At 42.6% G+C, this 26,802-nt stretch overlaps 1 protein-coding gene across 2 annotated transcripts in view; it reads right to left on the bottom strand.

Moving 5' to 3' along the window:
- PDIA5 (protein disulfide isomerase family A member 5) overlaps positions 1–26,802 on the bottom strand; it is a 94,345-nt gene that overhangs the window by 18,938 nt on the left and 48,605 nt on the right. For both annotated transcript variants that reach the window (XR_009746333.1, XM_061469850.1), the window contains exons 12-14: positions 14,570–14,640; positions 13,380–13,543; positions 10,751–10,881 (exon numbers count right to left, since the gene is read on the bottom strand). Coding sequence is in view for 1 of the 2 variants with exons in the window: in XM_061469850.1 (XP_061325834.1) it covers positions 10,751–10,881; positions 13,380–13,543; positions 14,570–14,640 (366 nt within the window). In the remaining variant the exon portion in view is untranslated. The remainder of the gene's footprint in view (positions 1–10,750; positions 10,882–13,379; positions 13,544–14,569; positions 14,641–26,802) is intronic.

The following is a 26,802-nucleotide window of genomic DNA, read 5'->3' as shown; positions in this document are numbered from 1 at the left end:
GATGGCAATTATAAAGGTGCCTCCAGAGCAGTGCATGAAAGAGATGCACCGTGTTTGGACAACAGTCACCTTATTACATTTAAAACAAAATTGTATGAAATTTTCAGAATTGCCTAAAGGAATCAACTTCTTTTTCCAACAAACACAGGTTTCTACTTGCTTACATATGAAAAAAGTCCTTTAAGTTACTTCTTTCTTTGTTTAATTTGAAACTACAAAGTCCAATGATATAATATAACCTCTCTACAGCTGAACAGTACAAGGTTAATTCAGTTTTCTTAGAAGAGTTGAAGCTGTTATTAGCATAGCACATAGAAGAAAGGTGAAGCTGTTTTTAATGAATACAAATCAAAAGCGAACACTTGTACAAAATAGATAAAGGAAGCAAAATGGGCATCAAAGCAGTACCTACAGTCAGCAGATGTAATAACGATGTTTTAAGTATATAAGGGGCTTTAAATGTATTAGAAGCAAAAGAAAACCACACAATACTAGAAATACAGCCTTCAAAGAAAATGATAGAGTTGTCAAAAGGAACTTCACTGAATATATAAATGAAAAGATGAGGTAGGTATGGCTATAGGCTATAGGGATGCTGGGGAGGGACTCTTCGTTAGGGACTATAGTGATAGGACAAGGGGTAACAGGTTAAAACTTCAACAGGGGAAGTTTAGATTGGATATAAGGAAGAAGTTCTTTACTGTAAGGGTGGTGAGGCACTGGAATGGGTTGCCCAAGGAAGTTGTGAATGCTCCATCCCTGGTGGTGTTCAAGGCCATGCTGGACAGAGCCTTGGATAACATGGTTTAGTTCGAGGTGTCCCTGCCCGTGGCAAGGGGGTTGGAACTAGATGATCTTAAGGTCCTTTCCAACCCTAACTATTCTATGATTCTACAATTCTGTGGAGAGAGCCTCTATGCATAGCACTTCCAAATGCTGTCTGCAGTTCTTGTTCCACAAATCAAGTTCAAACTGCAGTGCGCTCAGAAGGCCTTTAAGAAAAGTAACAGGACTGGTAGGGGCGTTTCATGCAGGAAGCTCAGTGTGTCAGTAGCTTAAATCCAAAGATTAGGAAGTGACAGTGAGAAAAGTCTACCTTTTATTAAAACAAGCTATTTAAGCTGGGTGCCAAAGGCTAAGTAACCTCCGAAGCTACTTGCATGCTGAAGCCAGTCAAATCAGGCAGGAAATTCGAATTCCCCATCACCAGGAATTTTTAGTCTGAGAGGAAATGGTTTTCTAAAAAAGGTGCTTTTATGCAGTGGTTCTCCACCTGATCCGAGCAACCTGTCCTTGACTCACATTGCTGAGCTGAAACTGCTACAGAGGTGATATGGTTTGCTGTTATTGTATCACCATCTCCTGAGGAACCGGGAGCTGCAGCATGCCAGCACTGCCCCACAGGTCAAGCAAGGACGACAGCCCCTGCTGACCCTAACCAGAGCATTCCAACTAAAATGGCTCTAAGACATTTCAGATCAGGCATTTTGACTTCACAAATCACTACCTTATACTTTCTGCCCATCATTAATATGTAATGATGTATAACCCCACCAATGTTGTTTCTGTGTGTACTTTTAGCATCTTGTACGTAATAAAATCAGGTAAGTGAAGTAACAAAGCAGTGTACATGCTTAAACATGCATATTTTAATGTTGCAAACTGTTTCCACACCAAATACACTAACTTGAACTGTCACTATTTTCAGAGCAAAGTCCCAGCCAACCCTGTGAAGGAGATCTGAAAGCCCAGTGATTTGTGAGACTGTGGCATTTGTGCTGTCTGTGGTCTATGTCAGCATGAGGAAGAGCTCTGCTCCCCCTTCAGCCCCCAGCTTCCTTTAGTACCTCTCAACGGGTGATCTCAAATGCTTTAACTAATACCAGTTAATCACGCTTCAAATTTCCCCTAAGAGACACAGAAGTGATTATCCCCCTCTGTCATTACCCACAAGGTTAAACGGAGCCAGGAAGAGGTTAAGTGACTCTCAGGGCTCACAATCCTGCTTGACAAGGAGCAGGGCTGCAAGGTGCTGACTCCATTCACTCTACTGCAAAACCATCAGGGCCCTAGAGGGCTCAGCACATCGCAGGATGGAGCCTTCAGCGTGCAAAGTGCAGAGCAGGGAATGACTATCCTGATTCCCCATCTCTGCTTGAAATCATCACCATCTAAATAACAGGGGTAGATACTGCCCTCCGTTATTGGTTTTTAAATGACTGCAATTCTAAGCATGTGAAAGCAGTACATTGCACAGCTATCAAAGCAAACCCAGGAGCTTGTAGATTGCAGAGTAAAGAAAAGCCTGTTTCCACTTCAAGAGTTCCAAGTGATTAACTAGAATTAAAACACGAATATTACTTGGTCAATCAAGGAAAGACAGGCCACAAACAGTAACTGCACAGATCAGAGCTGAAAATGGGTATACTGCTTAAACCATCAGAACTTGTGTAGCTACAGAAGTTATTGAATCCACAGGCAGATTTGAGAAAGGCATTCGGAGATGCTACTGAAAGGTTAATTTGCTTTTGTTCTATCAGTAGAGAATTGGAGGGCCTTTTAATTGAATATCTGGAACCAAAGCTCATTTTATGACATGACCTGACACACAGGGTAATCATAATTCCAAGACACAAGATATTAGTAATTGAAAGGAGGGGGATTTGTCTTTTGATTTGAAAAAGGTCATGAGGTTTTCAGTTAAGCATCAGGTCAGCCAGGGCTTGCCTCGCAAGCTGTAACTACTGTCAATTTCACAGCCTGCTGGTGGCATTTGCTGCAGTTTTTCCCAAGCTGTCTGAACTCTTTCTTGTGCAGTACTTGGGGGATAGGCAGAGGAGATGAGGGATACAAAAAAACAAACCTTTGGAAACCACAGGCTTAGACGCAAACAACTGCTATAGCAGCCGCAAAGTCATCTGAATAAGAGGGGCTGGATCACCCTGACAAATTTTAGTTTAATGCCACTGCTCCATGACAGCCACCTCCGAGCACTTCTGTCACAGCTACGTGCAGTCCTCTGAAGTGCCTCAACTTCCAAGCTGAGAGCAGTTTTAACTGCTCTCCCAGTGCTAATTAATATTCTCGGCGCTAATACTGGGGCTAAGAGCAGTTCTGCCAGCCCGATTGCAGAGACCACTCTAGAAATTCATCCTTTGTCATACGCAGCCTGTTAAGGGGCTCTGTGGCATCAGCACTATTTACAGCAACAGGAATGCACCTTGCTAATACAAGCCTGTAGGAACAGCATCACTAATGCAGGAGAGAAACCAGTTAGCAGAAGGGCTAACATACCAAGATTCTGCAGTGCCAGCCCACGCAGGATTTAAAGCCTCATTATCAGAGGGTCCAGACCTCGCTTCTGCCTCAGTCAACAACTAGAAAATCCTTCCTGCAAGGGTTTCTGCCTTGAAATGCATTCTTTCTGTTCAGCGTGGTTTTAATAATTTTTTGATAGCTTAAGCTTTATTTACAAACATACACATTTTGTTCAGGCTCTATGATACAGCCTCCTAATGAAAACTTAACAAGATGCACTTGCAAGCAACAGGAAAGCCTCTTGGTGGAAGCCAGTACAAGGCCATCACGGGACACTGAATTCACCTGAGCTGTTGCTTTCTCTGAGCAGCTGGACCCATTAAATCAACTGAAGAGTGTTTCAGCCCACTTTGTGCATCCTTCATACAGAGCAATGCAACCCAGGTGTGTTCAGCACTGACAGCCAGACTGGTCATCGCAGACCCAGCAGCTGTGGCCTGAGGCCTCACAGTCAGCCAAAATCACTGTGTTTTGTTACAGCAGTCTGGCTTAGCCAGAACACAGCATTATCTGACCAAAACTTCCTGCGCAAAGGCTGAGACATGGTGCAACCAGCTTTGTCCCAGCCTCCCGCAAAAATGGGAGACATGAAAAGGAAACATGAAAAGGAAACATTACCCCTTTCTTAAGAACAGCTTTTTGATGACAGCTTGGGTCCCACAAGTAAGCTAGCAGGGCTGGAGGAGCACACTGGCCCCTCTGGCTCTTAGCATTAATTGCCAAAATGCCATCTGCACCCACTGTGCACACAGTGAAACCCACTCTGACAAGGACACTCAGCTAAGTGCTTCTTTGTCATTGTATATTCCTCAATGCATAACTTGGAGAGAAAAAACTGAGCATTTTTTTATTGTGAAAAGACAGAAGGAGTATACCAGAATACAGAATGATTAATACTTTGAGCAAAGCCTGTGGATAAAATTAATGCAGGTTTAATTTAGCTCCCAGCATTTTATGCACTGCTGATGCAACACACAAGGATGGTGTCGTGGTTTAAACCCAGTCAGGCACTTCCCCCCCTTCTTGCCCTCCCCCTGCTCCCGGAGGGACGGAGAGGAGAGTCAAAAAGAATGAAACTCCCACAGGTTGAGATAAGAACAGTTTAGTAACTAAGGTATAACACAAATCACTACTGCTGCCACCAATGATAACAATGATAAAGGAAATAATAAGGGAAGAGAATACAACACCTCACCACCAGCTGGCAGATAACTCACACCCCAGCCCGACCAAGCACCGACCGATACCTCCTCCAACCCTGCAGCCTCCCAGCCCTTCCGGCTAACTCCCAGTTACATCCTGGGCATGACGTGCTGTGGTATGGAATACCTCTTTGGTCAGTTTGGGTCAGGTGTCCTGTCTCTGCTTCCTCCTGGCTTCCCCTCCTTCCTGGCAGAGCATGAGGCTCACAAAGTCCTTGGCCAAACCAAAACATTGCTATCAGCTCTGTTCCCAGGCCGAAAGTCAAAACACTGCACTGCACCAGCTACCAAGGAGGAGAAACATGACTGCTACTGCTGAACCCAGGACAGATGGGCAGGACTGATTTAGTCAGAACTGCTGAAGAAAACCCCATCTGATTTCTTTCTTACTACCCACTGATGGCCAGGAGAGGACCCACCAGACAGTGATGATGTCAAGATTCCTGACGGACTTGGAAGCCAAAGAACTTTTTGTTTTCCACAAAAACAATACCCAGGTACCATGTCCCACTAACAACTTAGAACAACATACAGCCTTTTAACAGCTCAAACACCATCTCAAAAATCTTCTGTGATTTTATCAGGTGCAACACAGATCAAGTACACTCATTCGCTTCTTGCAGACCTGAAAGAAAAAACTCACCAAAAAAACCCGAAGAGCCAAGGAGGCTGATGTCTCCTAATTGCACATCCTCTTTCTGCAGTACAGCCACTTACTCAATACAAAAATACCTCATTAAAATAATCCTCAGGATGGTTTGTTTTTGGGTAACCCCTGTGGGTCAGGCTTCACCAGAAAATAACCTTTTCCAGCTGACAAAAATAATTTCCAGAGACATGAAAGTTCCACTGCTGAACAGAGAACCGGAAATCAGCTCCCAGCAAAGTATTTATTAAAAATACCCATTCTGCAAACCTTGTTCAGTTCCACAAATTGAGGCCATTTGGCAAGTTAATAACATTGTCAAATGCCACCCTTATGAACCATTAAAAAGGAGCATTTTGCCCCTATTATTTCTCATTGCTGTTGAAAGTCTATTTTTAACAGCGCTTATTATCTTGTGTTTTTACAAAAGTAGGAACTGACGGCTGAGCCCTTCCACCACAAGTGAGTGATCTAAAAAGTAAGTGCCCCCTCCCCGCCATTTGGACCTGCTAATGACTGTTCCATTATATATAACTCCTGTTCCTGACACAGTTGATTCATTTGTAGTCTCTTCATAGGGGGTATTATTAAGCCTTTCCTATTTAAAGAAATTCAGAAGTTGATGGGAAAGGTAAAAAACCCCAAACTAAAGCCAACAAAACAAAAAGAAATGCCAAAACAAAACCACTGTGTATTTCAAACTCCAGTATTACTGTTCCTAGAAACACAGCTGTGGCTGTGGTTGGAAGACACTTCTGGAGATCATCTAGTTCAACTTTGCTGCTCAAAACTGGGCCAATTAGAACAGCTTGCTCAGCACTGTGTGCAGTTGGGTTTTGAATATATCCAAAGATGGAGACTCCATGCCCCCTCTGGTCAACCTGTTCCAGTGTTCAACCACCCCCACAGTCAAAACAGAATAAAACACTTCCTCTTTATGTTTAAGCAAAATTTCCTGCATTTCAATTTGTGCCCACTGCCTCTTGTCTTGTCCTGGGTGCTGCAGAGAACAGTCTGGCTCCGTAATCTTTACTCCCACATTAGGCACTTACACATACTTGTAAGATCCTCCTGAGCCTCCTCTAGGCTGAATAGTCCCAGCCCTCTCAGTCTCTCCTCATTTATCAGATGCTCCAGACCTTTAACCATCATCATGGCCTTTCACTGGACTCACTTGAGTATGTCAATGTGCTTTCTGTACTGGGGAGCCCATGACTGGACACAGCAATCCAGCTGTGTCTCATCACTGCTGAGTAGAGGGATCAGCTCCCTTGACCGGCTGGTGATGCTCTGTCTAATGCAATTAAGGATGCCCATCTATGGAACTTGCGTCCCCTGTTCTGAATTGTTTCTGTAAGAGCAGAAAAGACCTAGCATAAGTTTGAGGGAGCATCACCTAAGAATAGCTAAAGCTTAACAGTCTCAACACCAAATTGACACCAGAAAGACGTATTAAATCCTACGGATGAACAAGTCAGAAGAGGGAACCATGTGAGTTTTAGTTAAAGAATGTGACAGTCACTAATTTCAAGACTAACAGTCTTTGCATTGGCTCAACAAGAAATTTCACGTAGGATTCCAAGGGCTTCTCCAGGCAGAAGTTTGGGTTAAAACCACAGTACACTCCTGAAGAACTATTTGCATCTCCCTATTTCATTGAAAAATGCTCACCCAGCTCCAACCATGTTTTTTTCCCCTTATTTCAGTTCGAGTAATGCAGCAAAACCATCTCCAACAGAGAAGACACGTTATTTACTGGAACTCTGTTACCCTTTGTGATTCAGAGAACTATTCACAACCAATTGCTTCTATTTTCCAGTTTTCAGTGCTATAGTAGTAGGAGGTTAAGATTTAATGCACTTGCAAAGTCAAATCTCAATTATCTGTGATAACAGAGTGGAGAGAGCACATAAAAGTAAAAATGCAGATAAAACACATTCAGATAAGCTATATACGAACAGTGACGACATAAGAGAAAGAAGGAAGAAAAGTCAGTGTGTGCTGATCCCAAACATGGCACTGATGCAAACTAGGCATTTAATGCTGCAAGTCTTGAAACAAGCTCTGGCTGCAGATGTCAGATGTGCAGCTAGTGTACTTCTGGCCAAAGCTGGTTAAGCACTGCTGTCTAACTGGGCTATGCTGGATCCATTCTTGTCCATTTGGCTTACTTCCCGATTTGGTTCACAGCCCCCCAAACACTGATCACCCACATACCAGGTTATGTGTGTACACCAAACACACTCAGACTAGTTGTATCCTCTCCCCATTTCTGGATGAAGCCAAGCAGTTAGGAAAGGAGACTTGAAGCAGTATTCAAAGGACTGGCCTATGGAAATAATACAGACACTGGTCCCATAAACCCTCCCAAAACACCTCTCCAGTGCTGCAATAAGACTACTGCTTTCAAATGCTCCTCAAACCCCTTCTTGGGAGGCCCCAGGATACAACACACACCTGTGGCATCATTCTACACTTCAGCACACTCTGTCATTGTACTCCTCCTACTGTAGGCATTTTGAACTGAGAGGTAAGGAAGTGGGATGACAATTACATCTTCAGACCATAAGAGTCCCACAGGGTCCAGAGAAGAGCTGTGCAGGTGCTGTGCAGGATGCCAGCATCCTGCTCCAAATGCTAGCCCTAAGAAGCACTGGCAAGCGCCAGCCTGCACTACAAGCCTGTGCAGCATTGTGGCCACAGAGTGTACAGACTTGCCCAATGGACATCTGGATGAAGATCGGGCCCAACGCAGTTATTGGCCCAAGCAGCATTAGCTGTTCTGCAGCTGGCACTTTTGCCCAAGTCAGTACTGGGGACCTGCCCCTACTGCTGCCTCCTGCCCCAAATCAATCATTACAGTGCACAGAGATGCCATCGGGAAGCAATGGGAATTTGAAATCAAGAGTATCACTGTGGTTGTCAAGTCCACAGGAATGGAATTTTCTTCCCAGTAATTTCAAGAGTTGATTTTGACCTTAAAATATTCCACAGGCACCAGGAATAACCTTTATGCTTCACCCACATTCAAAGTGATGGAGTAATGAGTTCCCCATCTTTTCCATGTGGATATAGCAGTCTTCTCTTCCAGACCTAAATCACCATGAAGCACTGTTCAGTACCATCAAAGCACTGCTCAGCTCAGTCCAGAGTTATCAGCATAGCAGCAGATTGATGGTTCTCCTATACATATTAAGTGATTTGGACTAGAAACTGCCACCGAAAAGCCAGATCTCATTTTAATTTGTATGTGAGATATATATCCGTGGCCTTTGCCTAAAGGTTTGTCACTCTAGTTGAAAGCTTTACAAAGGTCAGAATATTCAACTTGCTGCTTTAAATTCTAATGACAGATGAGAGATACATTTCTTAGCATAAATATTTATACATAAACATACTTTACATATGCATGTATACACACACGCCCAATCTTAAAATATCTCAGCATATGTGTAAGTGTAACAAATATTGCCATAAGAGTCACAAGTGAATGGAACAACATCCTGTGATTCTGTACTGACCTAAGATGTGAAACTGAATAGAAGAAGAAAATTATTTGAGATAATAGGGCCTGGCAATTTTAGCAGTGTTCCTTCTGCACTAAGATAAGCAAGTTAAGACTAATTGGCAATATAAGCTCCAAAAGGTTTCAAGATTGACAAAATGGTAAATGAGATAATCTATCAAATTTAGCAGGAGGCACATTATCACTGCAGAAGAGCTGAAAAATAGAATGATTTTTACCATTCTATTGCATTAATGATCATTTCACAGAAACCAGAGATTTAAAATATTCATCTGCTACTTTCCCCTACACCCAACAAAGGGCAGGCTCATTGCACTCGCTTTGTGTGCCTGCTTTCTGCTCTGCGAACAGACACTTCCACACTTCGAGAGAACAAATCTGACAAATCAGAAACTGTGCATGACCCACATATTGACAACACAACAGCAATGCTGACTGTCTTAGGAGTCACAGGATAGCCAAAAGAGATTCCACCTCTGTGTCCTGTAAATAGGCAGTCATATGCAGCACTGTGCAAGAAGAACACGTCTGAAGGGCAGTCTCAAAGCACCCAACAGTCTTACATCATGCAAGCCTTACTTTTAGAGCCCTTTTGTACAAACAGGGCCAGGCTGATGTTTATTCACCCTTCCTGGAGTAAGGGCAGAAGTCAACCCGCAAACAATGGCATCACAATTAGCCCATCCTGCTTTCAACCCTGAGAACTACGTCCTCACTGCACATAGTGTCTTTGCTTTAAACATGGCCTTTAAAAAAAGCAAGAATTTAAGTGTCTTAAAAAGATGCAGCTAAAAACTGAGAGGGAAATAAATCTCTCTTCCACAGAAGGTCACTCATCAAGTAAAGAGAACTCAAGAAGTGCTGAACTCCTAAGTCTTATAATTTTGTATTCAATCATTTGATTCTGAAGTTACAGCTTGCTCTTAATCAGTTACGGTCCATGAATCAAAAATTCCTGTCACATGGGCAATTTTTAGTCAATATGTGGTGGCAACTGGAGTTGAGAAGGGATTAAGTCCCCTTCCCTTTCCTTTTACAACCTTCCAGAAATCTCCCTTCTGAATTGCACCCCCTCTTTTCTCCCACATCCAGAAGGTCTTCATGGGAGCCCAAAAGCCTTCATGTTTAATTCTCTAACAGAAAAACAAAATAAGGAGCTCCCTGATTAAACATAACATTAAGGACCTGAGCTTTTTCTCCCTTTCTGGAAAATACCTTCAGTTTAATAGGAAAAGGTTACTAACTGCTTATCTGAAGATTATCCATTAACCGCAGGGCTGGCCATGTGATAGGGAAGAATTTTTCCTGCATCTGAGGGGGCTGAGTCATGTTGCTATTAGAACAAGTTAATACCACCTAATATTAAGTGCCAGGATTATCTTCTCCCTTTGGTGGACTCCTCAAATGTTAAGAACCTGTACCAAGACTGCCTATCTCTGGGATAACATGGGAAAACGGGAAAAAATCCCTGCCATTCACTTAATTTATGAAAAGGCCCCATTCAAAACTCCAGAAATATTCTCAGGAGCTTCAAAAGAAAGTGTGCGTGTGATGCATGCAAAACAATCTGGGAGGAGGAAGGTGTGCCCATATTTCCAGTGGAGATTTAAATGTAGATTTATTACAGACAAAACTTGTTCTATCAAAATCTGTTCTCAGCCTCCAGGGACTGATTCCTCCTTCACCACTATATCGATTTTACTGCTGAAGTGCAGCACTAACGACTCAGGTTCTCCATGTCCATTGTGCTACTATAAAGGATCGCATTTTGTTATATAGACCATAAAATGCAGCAGAGGAAAAATATCTGGTTTGGTTTTGTGCCTCTGCCTGCTTTTGTGTCTGCATTAACGCAATAACTCTTTAAATAAACGCTGTATACTGTTTTATTGCCATTTATAAAGATACAAATGATGGTGCCAATGATGGTCCCATGCAGTTGTATTCAGAATCAGCTCTTAACCTTTAAAAGTCTGCGGACCGCAAGGGAATTAAGTCAGGATTCCATAAACTGGAGGGTTAGAAAACCGTTCCACATAGAGAGGTATATTTACTTACAAGGTGCATAGAACATGACAAGGGTGTGCTTCTTCTTCTTCAAGGACTCCCTGAAGTCTTCGCCAGCAAGGTGCATAACGCTAGTCTGTTTTTCTTCCCATGCAGGCTCAGGTGGAGGTGGTGCTTCAGGACTAGAAAAGGAAATGAGATTGGTTTGAAAACGTTTTTGGAATCAGGCAAAGGGGCATCATGTCCTGTTCATAACTACTATGAGGGAACTGAGGTCAAGCAATGCTTTAGGGTGCCTGTGCAGTAGAAAAATGTGCTTAATATTTCCAATACCAGATAACAACAAAAAAGATGCAAGTTAATTTCTGGAACTCAATAAAAATATAATTTAAGTGATTGTACTCAGGCATATGAACATGAATGCAGAATAAAGATTTCCTAAATTGCATCCAACATCTTGGTGAAAAAAACATTGCTCTTGTATCACTCAATTCATAGTCATGAATTGAGAACAGCAAGCAGATGGAATGAAAAGGCAACTGATACAGAACAGCATCTTCATTCTTTTTGTTCTCTTTACCTCTATCATGTAAACTTCTATAAAGAATTTCATGACCTCTTCTTGAATTCAGATATTAAAGCCAGGATGCAATAATCAGAAGACCGGGGGGGACTGAACTGGAATATTTTACCTTGATAATGAGAATGTCAGGTTTCAATTATGACTGCACGTACTGACTAGATCAGAGCAATCCCACACATCTAGAGCACCTCTAACAAAACTTCTGCTATTCACTAGCTCCCAGACTTCTCTCAGACTCATTAAATTCATTCCTGCTGTATCTTAAATAGTGACTACTTATATAAAATCATCAGAATGGTGCCACTGTATGAAGACCTTCATATGTCACGTTAGTAATAAATTAGCTTTTCAGGCTTTCCTGTCACTTTGAATGACACTATTTTAAGATGTATCAGGTACATAAAAACCAGGTGGAGAAAAACTTGATTTTTAAAGTCCTACTCAAGGTCACCTCATGGATATCCATCGTATTTCCATCAATACTGATTTACCTGTTGTTTGCAAAAGAATTAGGACAGCTGGTCTGAATTTTCACATGAACATAGTCAGTGTGAGCTACCATCGATTACAGTTACAGTCAGAGGTGTGACTTCATCTCACACAGACCCTCCCATGCTGATCTGAAACAAGCTACCCAGGGACTGGGTAACAACCAGTGCAGCAGTACATACTACAGTCACCACAGAGGGAATGAACTGCAATCCGCATGGCTGTGACTAGACCACTCTTCGGGATAGGTTTACACAAGCTGTACTTTTACTTCCAGCCTGTACCCCAGATGCATCCCTACTTCCACCAACTTCAGCGCAGCTATGATAATTTTATCCCTGGTCAGCAAAGATTTTCAAGTACTCTATTGTGTCTCTAGTTGGGAGAACATCCAGCAGTCAAGAGCAGAAGACAAGTTGTCTGGATTTCCCAGGCTGCTGACTACCTGAAGCTGCAGACAAAAGTGTTCCAGAGGGAAAGCAGGATCCAGAAAGGATTAACACCCCTTCCCTCTTCCTCACTGCTTATTCACCTGCCAATATGTACAGGCAGCATCAACCCGACTGTAACTCAATACAAATTACATAGCACTCCAAATACTCCAGCAAACTGATGAAACTAGGACAGCGACTAATACTAATCCAGTATTGACACAGCAGACTGGAGCTTGAGTAGATATATATATAGATATATATAGATAGATATATATATAGGGAAGCCAAGGGAGTACTGTGTCTAAATGTGAAATACGGATAAAACTTCCCAACATGCTACAAAGATGTTGCCAGATCATATCTATTACCTGGTTTGAAGCACTCTGAAATGTAGTTTTTAAAAGAAAAGAGAAAAAAAACAGAATACACAACCAAAAAGCCACCATTAAACCCTCTTCCCCCTCCCATATAAGAGGGAAAGAACTAAGAACACATTCCTCACACCAACTGCACTTAACACTTAAATGATTTAAAACTTCACAAAAAACACTGGATTTGTTTTTTCCCATTTGATAATGCAGAAAACACATTAGGCTTCCAGTGCCTAAAGGAAATGCCTATTTTATTCCAGAATACTTAGAGAGAATTGTACCAGCAATTTACTTCTTTGAAATTAAATTCTTTTCATCATGTATCAAACTTAATTCTATTTTTTTCAGCATGCCACCCAAGAAAAGTTGGTTAGTGCAGACAAAGTTGCTGGTTTTGTTGGTCTCACTGGCTTTCCTTCAGCCCCATGTAGAAAAATACAACTGCAGAAATTCAGTTATTAACAGTGAAATATGCTGTTTAGTATAAAGAGGGAACAATAAATGTTCTATTTATTTTTGAGAGACATTGTTATTCCTTCTCTGGTGAGAGGCTTAGGGTATATCTGAAAAAATATTTATTTTGGGAAAGAAGTACTGTGACAACTATGAAAAACCCTGCAGCAAATAAAGGATTTGGTGTATTAGAGACCATAATTAAAATACATGTTTGTATGGCTTTGAATACTGGAATTCAGCTCGGTTTTGTTAGCAAGGCAAGGTTTAAGGTTTACTTCCTCACCAAAGCAGTCTTCAGGAGCCAGTAACCAGGAACCTGAACACTCTCTCAGATCCACAAAACTTACTTTTGCAGCCAGTCGATGATCTTCTTCTTTGTTCTGAGGTGTGGCAGAGTGTATTTCTCCTCTCCATCTTTAAAATACTTCAAAGTAGGAAACCCTGAGATATGATATCTTTCTGCCAGCGCCTTGTTGACGGTAGCATCGACTGCTGCAAGGACACCTGGGCTCTAGAACAGAGACCACTAACTGTAAATCCCAGCAACATACACACACTCCCCTAGCAGGACATGGTGGACTTTGGGGTGATGACTCATGATCTAGGTAAGTAACTCACTTTCTCGGTTCTCAGCACAGAGACACAGAAAGACACAGAGGACTGATGCATGACCAGGCAGGGACATCTTATGGGCTAAATGTAACCAGAGTGTTATGTGTTCTCCTCCCGTTTCTGACAAGACTCCCTTTACATAATTCACTTTACAGTGCTCACGAGCTGTTCCCATAATGGCATTTTCTCCCACAAATCCTAATTTCTCACAGAAGAAATGAGTATTGTTAAAGACAAGTTTACTTCAAGGTAAATTCATCTTTCATTAACTGGCAGGCATCTTTACATGGACCACCTTTAGAGTCACAGGAGAGCAGGCGCTTGTGTGATTCATCTAACCTTTGTTTTTCCTCCTTCTCCAACAGCTATGTCTCCACTGAAGATGCCTAAAGTATGGGAGAGACTAATACTACTTCTCCTCTTGCATGGCATACACAGTGACAGACTGAATCAATAACATTAATATTACTGGATCTCTTGTCTCTGGCCATGCCGATGGAGCACTTAAGATGAAGCTAATGGAGTGATGCAACCATAAAACAGTATTTGAAAGAAGGATCAACCCCTTTTGTTTTTTTTCCAAATTTAATTCATAAATAAAAGCCTGTATTTTTTCACATTCAGTATCTTTAAGTAAAGGGGAAAAAAAAAAAGTCCATTTTGGATTTGATCATATTATATATAAGGCCTACAGCAGAATACTGTAAATTCTTCGATTTTGTTTTCGTTCAAGACAGAATGTTCTTTCTCAGAGTTTGGCAGGGCTCATGCATTAGCGATGAGACTGTACTTTGGAAGCACATTTTGAAGGGTCCTGTGGGAGGATGAGAACAGCTGAATTTGTTGTAGGGAGAAAAGTCACTTTTATTACTCCAGTTATTTATTACTGATTATTTGAAGGATATAATAAAGGAAATTAGCTTACATCACTGGCTACATGGAGAAACTCTGCAGCCTTCTCATATTCTGGCTTCATTTTCTTACAGTGCCCACACCCTGCCAAAAAAGAAAAAAAGGTCCAATTAAGTTGTACACGCTATGGCTATTCCCTGACCCATTGAGCCATTATCAAAATCCAAGACCATGTGGTACAGGTTTACTAGAATTTAGTGTGGATTTTACTTAATTTATTTGTAAAGCTTTAGTATGATTTAGGATCTTTCCAAAGTAGTCGCTATGGTTTAAAAAAGATTTTAATCTATTAAAAATTAATAATAAACCCCATGAATTTGTACCCACACACCTTTCCTCCCAGAAAGCACTATGAACACTCATCAAGTGCATTACTTCTATGCATGTTCTCGGGCAAGGTACAACCTCACCCATTTTAGTTTCCAAATCTTTATCTGCTTTAAAAAGAAACACAGGCCCTCACGTGACCTCCCGAGTTTAAACAGAGGCTTATGCTAGCACAGCTTAATCGAGTAATATAATTTGAATTAAACTGCACTGATAATAAGCCCTGCTTTACAGTGGTGCAGCATGTCCCTCTAGCAAGGATTTGCACTGATTTAATCACATCAGTGTAATTACACCACCACATAGGCTCTCAACACAAGCAGAGCCTGTAAAACCAAGGTAATGGTGCTTTCTTGCTTGTGTGAAGTTCTCCAGAGATCTGCCATTACTTCAGTGCTAAGTGTTGACATTACAATAAAGTAACATGCATGCATGAGCGAGAAAAGCAGATTTGAAATAAATTATTTGGCTGCAAAATAAACTGCTTTCAGCTGGTGCAATTGCTTCCAGGCAAGCTGAACTTCCAGAACCAGGTGAGGTTCCTGCTGCAATGTGAAGTTACATTTCAGCACCTCCAGTGTGACGCTGGGCCTCCTGGACAGCCCCTTCCTCCCCCCCCACTATTGCCCCCTAAGGACCTGAAGGGTCAGCGCAAAGGGATGGAGCGGCTGAGACTGGCACGTGGCCAGGGTGAGGGATGGTTCCTGTGAGCAGACCAGAGATGTGCAGAGGTGTTATAAGGTGCATGGCATGACCCAGACATGCTGCACTCCCCTGCCCCAGTGAAATGTAATCCAGTGCAATCCCCTGCTGTCCTTTTTCCTCTTGTTTGCAGCAGCAGCCAGCTTTTCTTTCTTCAGCTGCTATTGTTGGAAGGGGCACTTGAAAGCCCAGGCTTTGCTGAGCTTTCGAAAGTCATACCCGAAAATACAGCTAGAAGTCTGTTTCACTGCAGCTTCAGCAAAAGCCATTTCTGAGGCGTTTGGGTAACAGGGCTGGGGCTATTTTTGCAACACTGTCCAAAAGAAAATAAACCAAGGACTGTGATTCTTAGTGCTGCTTTGATTCCTCTAATGGGATGACTGCTGAAGCCAGCAGATGCAAACCTAAGCCTGAACTGAACCAGACAACCATGGTTTATACAGCACAAGTCAAAGAGTATTTGCAGCCAAGAAGCTGTAAGACATCCAGGTGTAACTTCACCACAGCAAACAGGGACTTCAGCAGAGCTCCAAGCACAACAGCACACCACGAAACACTTTCAGGGCATGTTTATCTACAGGGTGGATATGTTTGAATAAAGACTGCAAATCCCACCTGAGAATTACAGCAAATACCCAAATGGTTGATTGCAGACCAAACTCCAGTTCCAACACCAGCTAAGGTTCACAGCATTTAGTCATAGAATCATAGAATCGTTAGGGTTGGAAAGGACCTTAAGATCATCTAGTTTCAACACCCCTGCCATGGGCAGGGACACCTTACGCTAAATCCTATCACCCAAGGCCTCGTCCAACCTGGCCTTGAACACTGCCAGGGATGGAGCATTCACAACCTCCCTGGGCAACCTATTCCAGTGCCTCACCACCCTAACAGGAAAGAATTTCCTTCTTATAGCCAATCTAAACTTCCCCTGTTGAAGTTTTAACCCATTACCCCTTGTTCTATCACTACAGTCCCTAGCAAGAGTCCCTCCCCAGCATCCTTATAGCCCCCTTCAGATACTGGAAGGCTGCTATGAGGTCTCCACGCAGCCTTCTCTTCTCCAGGCTGAACAGCCCCAACTTTCTCAGCCTGTCTTCATACAGGAGGTGCTCCAGTCCCCTGATCATCCTCGTGGCCCTCCTCTGGACTTGTTCCAACAGTTCCATGTCCTTTTTATGTTGAGGATAGCAACCACAGTATTAAAAAGCCTCGTGTCCTCCTTCTGAGCAAAACCCCAATGCTTTAACATGGTAGGCACAGAAGAACAAGAGGATCTCGGCTAGAAAAGGAAGCTTTGCTTTGGTTTTACATGGTGGTGAGAGCACATGCCACCAAGCTGAGAACCGGATCCAACAGCTTCAGAGGTGAATTCAGGAAGAAACTGGAAAAGGCTGAGAAAGAGCTACTTTCTCAACACTGTTTGTCTTGGTTAAGAGCACAAAAGAGGCTGGCAAAATGATTTATTTGCCACCCACAGAAAACTTACAGGCATATGGCTTTGTGGAAGGGGCTGACAGTTCCCTTTGACATCTGCTTGAGTTGATTTATTTCTTCTTTAGGAGCAGGGAACTTTATTCACATTCATTTCATGCTATTCCTCAGTTCTAAACAAAGGGTATTTCGAGTCCCCAGTTCAGATACCTGGATACCTGGGAAACCTCTGAATTAGCTAGCTCAAATTTGTACAAAAAGTTATTTTCTGAAGGGGTGGCTTCACCCTGTGGGCTTTACACAGCCAGAGCAAGCTTCATACTGCAGTCTAGATAGAGTATCCACACAATCTACACTGTATTCCACAATCATTAATACTAGATCTGACCAGCCAACAGCATCAAACAAGCTGAGTTTTCACAAAACTATGCAGAGGGGAAAAGAAAAAAGCCCAACATAAATCAAACAAGTTAGGCATACTTTGTGCAGGAAATAAAAAATAATCCAAAGCCTCTGAAATTCATGTAAGTAATATTCTGGAGAAAGACATCCAGACTGCGAAATGTGACTCTTCTGGGTTCTTTTATGAACACCACACAGACACAGCACTACCAACTGCCCCACAAAGCCAACTCACTCATGCTTAAAATAAAGAGGAACTAGGATCAGCTCTTTAAAGGCACTTAAATGCAAAGTGAAGCCCTCAAATCTTTATTATGCAATGCTTGTTCTACCCCTGACAGAGGACAGCACAATATGCCAGCCTGGAAAAAAAGCCACCACATTAAACTGAATCTGAAAAAGGGACAACAAATCTTAAGAGCTTCTCCCACTCTAAATGAAGCTTCTTCTCTGCCCATCTTTATAATAATTCTGCTATTGCATGCTACAGCCTGCTTCTACCTACCACTGCAGAAAAGGAGAGATATGAATTAGAAGTCAGACGTACACACTGCAAACCAATTCATCTCTCCTATGATTATTTATCCTACCTTTCAATAATCCTGTGAGGATTGCCATTAGACTCTCAAGACCAATGAAAAAGTCATTTAAATGAATTCCAAGGTCACTGCCTCTCCTTTGACTGTTACATTAGCTCATGCAGCAGCAGCTGTATCTCTCTGTGCTGAGCTCCTCTAGTTTTAGACATTTTCTGTTCATAAAATGAATGGGAAAATACCAATAACCTTACAGGCCCTTAGCCCAGATGATCAAATGTACTGCATATGGTCTTCTGGGAGAGTGGAAGGGAGCCTGCAGGTCTTTAGTGAGCACCTGTGATAGATGGGCTCTTAGAAGATGCACTGTCATGTCAAGTGTACGCTGACATTAAAACCAGAAGAGTAAGCAAGTGAAGTGACTTGTTCAATCCCAGGTGAGAAGAGAAAGGTCGGCGTCAACTCAAGGATGCCCTGCAGCCTACTCCAAGCACTGACATCCTCTGAGCCTCTTTGTGTGATGGCAGGTGGAAGCATCAAGGGACTTACAGGTGTCTACAGAAGAGAACTCCAGGAGTCTTGGTCTTTTCTCGCACAAGACAAGTAGCTCCCCTGGAGGTGCAAGTCACAGTTACCCTCCATCTAGCAGCAGAAACCAGCTGGGGTTCAATGCATGGCTTTGCTGAACAGCTCTGAACTGGTCAACTTCTTTGACCTCTCAATGACTTACCTTGCTCCTCTTGCACAAAAGAAGCCCCAAACTGCAAGAGCCAAGGCTCGAATGGATAACAGCACACAGAATAGATAGAAAGGAGTGTTACAAGACCAGAAAAAAGTCAAAACTTTGAAAAATCAGTGCTATAACATCTGGCACAAGACAGGCCCTTGCTAACCATTTTTAAAACAGATGTCTAAATGAAGCAAGTATTCTGTTTTCACAGTTTATTTATAATCAATCTTCTCATTTGCACTGCACAGCCAGGCAGATAAACAGCTCCTTCTGTCAGTGCAGTTGCTGTCTCACAGCTTAACTCAGCTGCACCCCAAGAACCATGGTAATCAAAGGTCTCCACATCACCCCAGTGCAGACAAGTCACTCCCCTCTAGAATATACACCACAGGGCAGAGGACAACGCTTGCTTAGTAGTTCACCGTTCTCAGAGTGTGACCATATGCAAGTGCAGAGGCAAAGGCCAAGCACAGACAGAGCAATTCTAACATGCAAGGGAGAGCAGAAAGAGAAGGTTAACAAATGTACCAAACAACTTTTTTTTACAAGTAAATATCTATGCTCGGCACCATAGCAAAGGCTCACAATACAAAGCACAGTTGCTCCAAACATTTTCAATGCAAACCTTTCTACTCTTAAAACCAAGTTTCGCCCGCAGAATACAAGCAGAAAACCAGACAAGCAGCTCTAGCTAAGCTCCTGTATATGCTAAGTGCTGTCCCCAGAACATAAATCTCTTCCTCACTGTCATTCACTGTTTGCATCTTTCAGGTTATTAACAGCAATATAAATAAACACGGTGCTTTTGGTCATGTCTGCTCATTTCAAGACAACATTGAGGATCTGAAGTGTACATGACAAGCAAGAGATAAAAGCCAACACCCAGGCACTTGTGGACAAGGGATTTCTGACATGGAGAACCCTCGAGATAAATTACATTGCAAATAAAGATTTTAAAGAATCATTACATTTCTGCCATTGACATTCTGTTTCAGTACTATTATCATGTACCAGTATTTTCTGTATCATGCCATCCCTACATCCACCTACAGCAGTGTACCAAAAATATCTCCATTAGCCTGATGAGAAAACAAATTTGGAGCACAAAGCATGCCCTGCTTTCAGCAGCTGCAACTGGCAGCTCAGACTACACTCAGAACATTTACAGACAACTTCAAGAAAAGGCAAATAAAAAACTCTCAAAAAGTTCAGATGCACCTTTGCTCTCTAAATATTTAACACCTGGGAATACGCCTTTACTTTCTCCATTCCTAATCCCAGAGGAGCAGTGACCTCTTAACACAGCAGAATAGCCAGTCCTTACGCGTGCCCCGTTGTTAAGTTCTAACATATATCTGCATATAAAAAAAAAAAGGAGTATGTACACGGAAGGGAGACACAATCCTTGGAGCTGGAGCAAGGGTACACACAGGTCTCATCCCTCATCATGCATGCGAGTACGCAAATGTATCCTCTTCTGCCATGGAAGTCTAATACGCAAAGACTTCAAACCCATCATGTAAAAGAGTAACTCTAAGGTTTGACACAAGGCAGCTTACAGTTCTTTCAGCGGTGTAGGAGAGCACAGACTACAACAGCTGCAGATCCCCTTGTATAATTTAGCCATCTGCATTGCAGACATCTGATGGGAAATCGCAAATTTTGCATGAAGGAAGAATGACAAAAGCAGATGTTTCTCCCCATAATCACAGGTATGAATTTGCAAGTGTGTTGGCTGCATGTTCACTTCACAGTCATAAAGGTCATAGCTATCAGGTCATTCCCTGATACCCAGATTTCTGCTTTTTGAAGAAATAATCACCTTATGAAGGATCAGGAGCTCAAGAAATGTTATTCATTCTTTTCCTTCTGGGTACTTCCTCCCACAAAACCATCCATCTCCTTCTCACAAGCAGCACTGTCCATCCAGGTAAAATTCCAGATACTTAAAGACAAAGATGTTTCAAGGCTTGATGCTTTCTTGTAAGATCAGGAGGAGCAGCTTCAACCTCCTTAACATGATACTGAATTCAGATTTTCAACCGCTATAAATGTGCCCACATGTACACAAATTCAGACCCCACACCTCACTACTGTACTTTTAAAGGCAGGTTTGATCTGAGCAAGTCTGACATTGCTTAGGGATCAGTGGCAAGCAAACAGCTTTGTGGCTTCACCAAGGACAAAGTCTGTGAAAGGTCATCATAGAAAAGACTGAGGAACTAGAAGGAAAATTCTTCAGCAGTTTGGATTGTTGCAGTCATGCTACATTTATGCGGTTGCAGCCTAACGCCTCAGCTGTGTGGGCTGCTCAGATCATCCAAGTGACAAGAGAGCAGTACAGCACCTCGTCCCTGCCATTATCACCACCTCATTGGCATTACCACAAACTCACAGTGCAGTCAATCTGCGCACGCAGTGATCTGTGCAAATCCAATCCCAGCTTGTGCACACAGAAGAAAGCCCCTGCCTGCTTCCACCAGCTCCTCAGTGGGAAGTCAAGGCATGAAATGACTACAAATCGGTCACCCCTTCTCCTGTCCGTATCACTTGCTGAGGCAGTAGTGACCCCGCACCAGCCACCGTCTCTCTTGGGAGCACCTCGTGCATGTGCTGCAAAGCACACATGGCAGACACAGATGTCTCTGGGGAAAGCCTTGTGGTACTGAGAATAACAGAATAGCACAGTATAGGTCACTACCAAATGATTCAGAAACCAACAAATTCCTGATCAGGCCACAGGAGCAGGCCAACATCACATGAACTACCTGACACCTGCCTGGTACATGAGGATGCACACTGAGCAAGCCAAGCCTCGCACCCCTACCTGATAACCTTGGCTGTAGAGGTGAAAGCATCTGAAATCCAGTTGTTAATCGTGTTTCCCACACTGGCATAGCTGTTTTCCCCCCAGCATCACTGAAACTGCTCAGCAGAAGATTTATAACAGATTTATGTTATAGTTACAGTACAAGTTCAGATTTTTTTTTTTTTAAAAGATAGTCAGATCACTGCATTACATAAATCAGATCAAACTGAGAAGATAGCTTAACCAAACATATCCTCTGGGAACCCTGTCTGCATTCATGCCAGCTCCAGCAGAAGGGATACCCTGAACCAGCAACAGACCTCAGCAGGCGAAGGCTCAGCACACAGGGGAAGAAACCCAGAGCAGGTCCTGCTGGCTGCCTGCACAGGATTTAAGACAATAGCTTTGAAGAATTGCGTAACACGTGGTTTTGCCTTCATTTCTGGTCACGCTGAAGCATATCTTCTTTTGATGTAAAGGCTCAGGGGAAAGGGTGAATATTCTCGAAGGCTAACCTCAGTCACAGGCTGCTACCTCCCAGGGATGCCAGAGATAAGCAGAGAGAGTTATTTTTGCTCTATCTTGCCCTCAGGGTGCTCTCTCTGCTTTTAACCTCACAGGGATCCCTGGCTGAGCCAGGCTCCTGAAATTAGACTTTGAAAAATATACCCCCATCTGCAACGGCAGAGACTGCAGCATGCATCTAGGAATGATCTTTAAGCTAGCCACCTCTTTATTCAAAAGAAACTAACAACAAAAATCACATGGTTCCTTATTTCCATTCCAAATCTAGCTTCAGCTTCCAACTACTGCAGATTATGCTGCATGTATATACCCTCTTGGTCAAAACTATACGGTGTGACTGGCAGAAATCAGTGCTGGAGATGATGGTGCCTCCTACTATCCCTTTTGGGTGGGGAAAAAAGTGAAGAAAGGTGGATCAGCTGGCATCAGGAGATATGAATTACACTTCCTACACCAGATTAGAGGAGCAGGGCCCTGAGTAGGTGTTAAAATTAATCTTCCCCTATTGAAATGTGAGAGAGACAACAGCATGACTGCCTTAAGGTGAAATTGTTGAGAGTTTATGAAAAGTACCTCCAGAAGGTTTCCTTCTCAATTAAACCATAATTATTCCACATCCAAAAAGATCTCTTCTCTCTCCCCTCAACCCCCTCCATTGCCACATGATCAACATAATTTTGCCTTGGGAAAGGAATAGGAGTTGCACGGCTTTCACTCACACTCTTACCCCTTTGGAAGACTTTAGACTATATACTTTGGATTTAGCAATAAAAAAAACAGAGAACAGAGGTTAGATAAGATAGCTTTGAATGTTCAGCTCAGGAAAACAGCATAGCAAGAAAATTATTTCCTAGGATGCAATCTGTACAAAACATCAGAAAAATGGATGCTATGCAAAGAGATCTTCCTAAGAACGGCACATTGCAAAGCACTTGAGTTCATGGGGCAAGGGTGTTGGAAGCAATGGTGACATTGGCTATTACTGTGAAGATACCTATAAAGGTATCAGCAAGGATACTACACAGAACACAAGCTTTTTGTCCAAAATCAGAGCAGAAGTGGTTAGCAGCTGAGATGCATTCAGCCACTTAGAAGTTTGATGGGATGCTCACCCATCACAAGCAGTCGGGACCCCAGAAGACACCTCCATCATCAGCACAATACCTCAGTATCAAAGCAATGGATTCATTTATTAGTAACTCTGAAAGACAGCAATCACTTGCAAAGTCACCATCTGAAAGGGCACAAGGAGCAGACAGGGAGGCAAGCAATCTTTCACTGTAAGTTTCTCTGTCCATTATTTGCCCTTTAAGTAAGTCCTCTACCTTCTACAGGATAATAAAAAAATGAAGGCATATTTAAGAAGATAAACTTGATAACGAAAACTCTGTTGGTAATGATTCAAGTAGCAGAGATACTGTAAAGCATTTTCCAAGTGAGAGCCCTGCACTGCATATTAAGCTTATCCAGGCAAGAAACTTAATTTCAGAAGAAATAAACCTGGTGCATTAATTCTTACAGCTAATTCCTACTGTTAACCTATCATTAGAGACAAGTGAAGTAAACTTATAAAAATAAATTATGCTTCACTCCCATAACCACAAGAGCATTAAGGGTTTATACATACACTAGGGTCAAGCTTGCAGGACAATCACTCAATTGCCACTCTCAAATGTGGACTTTCACAGCTAAAATTTCAGAAGTCCTTCAAAAGACCACTATGAATAGCTAAATAATCTACAACAGACCGAGAGAAGGGGAGAATGGGGTACATCTCCCTTCAGCTGCCACCTCTCAGCTGCCCCTTTCCCCCACAGCAGCGGTAGCTAATGCATTGCAATAGTCTGTTTAGTCAGTAAGGACTTGTTAGAGGAGAGGGAAGGCAACAGTAATGTGAGAAATGAGGCAGGCAAATCCCCAAAGAAACTGATGTTCCCTTCACACCACCTGCCACACATTCATGGAAAGATTTTTTTTTCCTGGTTGGAACAGCCTTCACAAATGTCTTCTTTAATAGAGAAGCTAACTGCTCCCTATTGGAGGTAAGCACACAGCGATGCATTTTTAACAAATCCCACAAATTTCACAAAACCCAAGTAGTTACAGTTCAGCTCCTTTCTTTCCTGCTTTACTACTGTCCTGTATGTTGCTCTCAATACCCACAGCTGCTAGCAAGTAAGTTATCCGGAGTACACGCTGAGTCCCCAGAACAGCACCACGGTACAGAGCAAGTCGAGAAGCAGCCTGAAGGCAAAGTAGCCATGAACACTGCAGAAGTCTGGGTTTGCCACTCTCTGTTACAAAGCTGGACAAGAGCAAGGCAAGGCTCCCCGCTTCAAGTCCTGGTGCAGGCTGCAAGTCAATATCTATAAATGTGATAATCTTGTCTGAGCTCTGTGCTCATCCAGTGGCAGATGGGGTTTCCTAAACTTGGGGACCAAAAACCTGTCTGCCACAAGCCAGGAAATGCCGAAGGTAGAATGCTACTTTCATTGTGTTAACCCAGTCTTTGCCATGTTCATATGTCTTCTGTACCCCAATTCTTGCAATACTGGAGCATCTTGCAGTCTGGAAGAGGCTTGCTAGATAAAACTCCTATGCAAAGTGAAATGTTATCTCCACAGACTGGAAACAAAGACAAATATTTAGCAACTTGGGTCACTACTGTTTAAATCAAAGCAAGGCAAGGAACTAAACTTTTACACCTCCAGGCCAAGGCTATCACTTTTATCACTGGATCATCCTTTTTTATGACTTTACCCTGCTCAAAGAGCACAATCTGTTTCACAAAGTGCTTCAAAAAGACAATAATCTTATATGAACTGTGTGTTCTAGAATCAAAAGACCAACATAAAAGAGACAATGGACTCAGTCATTACTGTCTTCACCTTTTTCATTAGGTATCCAATTAAGTTTTACTGCACAAGCTAGTTATTAGGATTTTTACATTCTCAATGTTCCTATTTATATTAAGTACCACTAAAAAAAAACCTACTATTTTTTTATTTTTAAACCCTCAAGAAATGTAAGTGGGATTGTCATTAAAGGAAAAATCCGTGTGAGGGTCTTCCATTTTCCCGGTTTGCTGCATTTTCAAGAGCTCCTCCTGTTTTAATGTGTGATTAAATCTCCACTGAAACCATTGCTGTAATTAATTAAGCAGATCATTGCACTGGCAGGTCACTGTACTGTACTGCTTACAGTCCCTGATATTTCTGATGATATGCAAATATATGTAATATTAAGCAACACCCTGTTGTAGACTTACATGCTTTTAAATATTGATGAACCTAGTCTGAGTTGTCCCAGTCGCCCTCCCACTGATATCAACAGTCAGAACTTGCTCACTTCAGTGGAAGCAGATTCAGGAGCCTAAAAAGTTTACCTGTTTCTAACTGATTTATGTGAAGAATAGATCTGTTCTAGTAGCCTGCCAGTGACATACAGCTAAAAAGTACATACATACAAGAAACAAAAAGTTGGCGCAATTTACACATGTCCAGGGAAGTATTTTATTATACATTCCATTAAAAATGCACTAAAGCAATATTAAAGTAAGGCACCTAACCTAAGGGATATAAAAAGCCAGGAACAATGCTGAAACTGAAGATTTCTTCTCTTCACCTACCTGTCCAGACTCTTAAACAGCAACATTCATCATCCGAGTGCGCTTGCACAACAATTCAATCTTTCAGTGACCAGGGCATTGTAACAACCCATCCTGATACCTGCACTACTTCACCAAGAAACGCAGAGCTCAATACTACCTACAACCCACATAACAGTCCAGGAAGTCTGCTTCATTCAAACCCTCTAATTACTCTGAGAGCAAGAACATTTTTGCAGGGTCTGACAGGAACAGGATCAAGCCCACAGCAAGCAGCTTCACACATGCATGTCTCCATGTGTATCACAGAATCACAGAATCCCAAGGGTTGGAAGGGACCTCAAAAGATCATCTAGTCCAACCTCCCCTGCAAGAGCAGGGTAACCTAGAGTACATCACACAGGAACTTGTCCAGGCAGGCCTTGAATATCTCCAACGTAGGAGACTCCACAACCCCCCTGGGCAACCTGTTCCAGTGCTCTGTCACTCTCACAGTCAAGAAATTTTTCCTGATGTTCACATGGAACCTCCTATGCTCCAGTTTACACCCATTGCCCCTTGTCCTATCACTGGACATCACTGAAAAAAACCTAGCTCCATCATCCTGACACTCACCCTTTACATATTTGTAAACATTGATGAGGTCACCCCTCAATCTCCTCTTCTCCAAGCTAAAGAGACCCAGCTCCCTCAGTCTCTCCTCATAAGGGAGATGTTCCATTCCCTTAATCATCTTTGTGGCTCTGCGCTGGACTCTTTCAAGCAATTCCCTGTCCTTCTTGAACTGTGGGGCCCAGAACTGGACACAATATTCCAGATGCGGCCTCACCAAGGCAGAGTAGAGGGGGAGGAGAACCTCTCTTGACCTACTAACCACACCCTTTCTAATGCACCCTAGGATGCCATTGGCCTTCTTGGCCACAGGGGCACATTGCTGGCTCATGGTCATCCTCCTATCCACCAAGACCCCCAGGTCCCTTTCCCCTTCACTACTGTCCAGCAGGTCAACCCCCAACCTGTACTGGTAAAGTCAGGAAAAACCACATCTACGGCTCTACCATCATCCATCCACCTAGTTACTTCCTCATAGAAGGCTATACGGTTGGTCAAACATGACTTCCCCTTGGTAAAACCATGTTGGCTGCTCTTAATGACACCCTCATCTTTGATATGT

Source organism: Pezoporus flaviventris, unplaced genomic scaffold (genome assembly GCF_033815535.1).
Source record: "Pezoporus flaviventris isolate CSIRO_AGI_PZ_B2104156 unplaced genomic scaffold, CSIRO_AGI_Pfla_v1 ptg000001l, whole genome shotgun sequence".
Taxonomy (NCBI): Eukaryota; Metazoa; Chordata; class Aves; order Psittaciformes; family Psittacidae; genus Pezoporus; species Pezoporus flaviventris.
The sequence above is the reverse complement of the archived record's forward strand: the minus strand, read 5'-3'. Positions and strand labels throughout refer to the sequence as shown.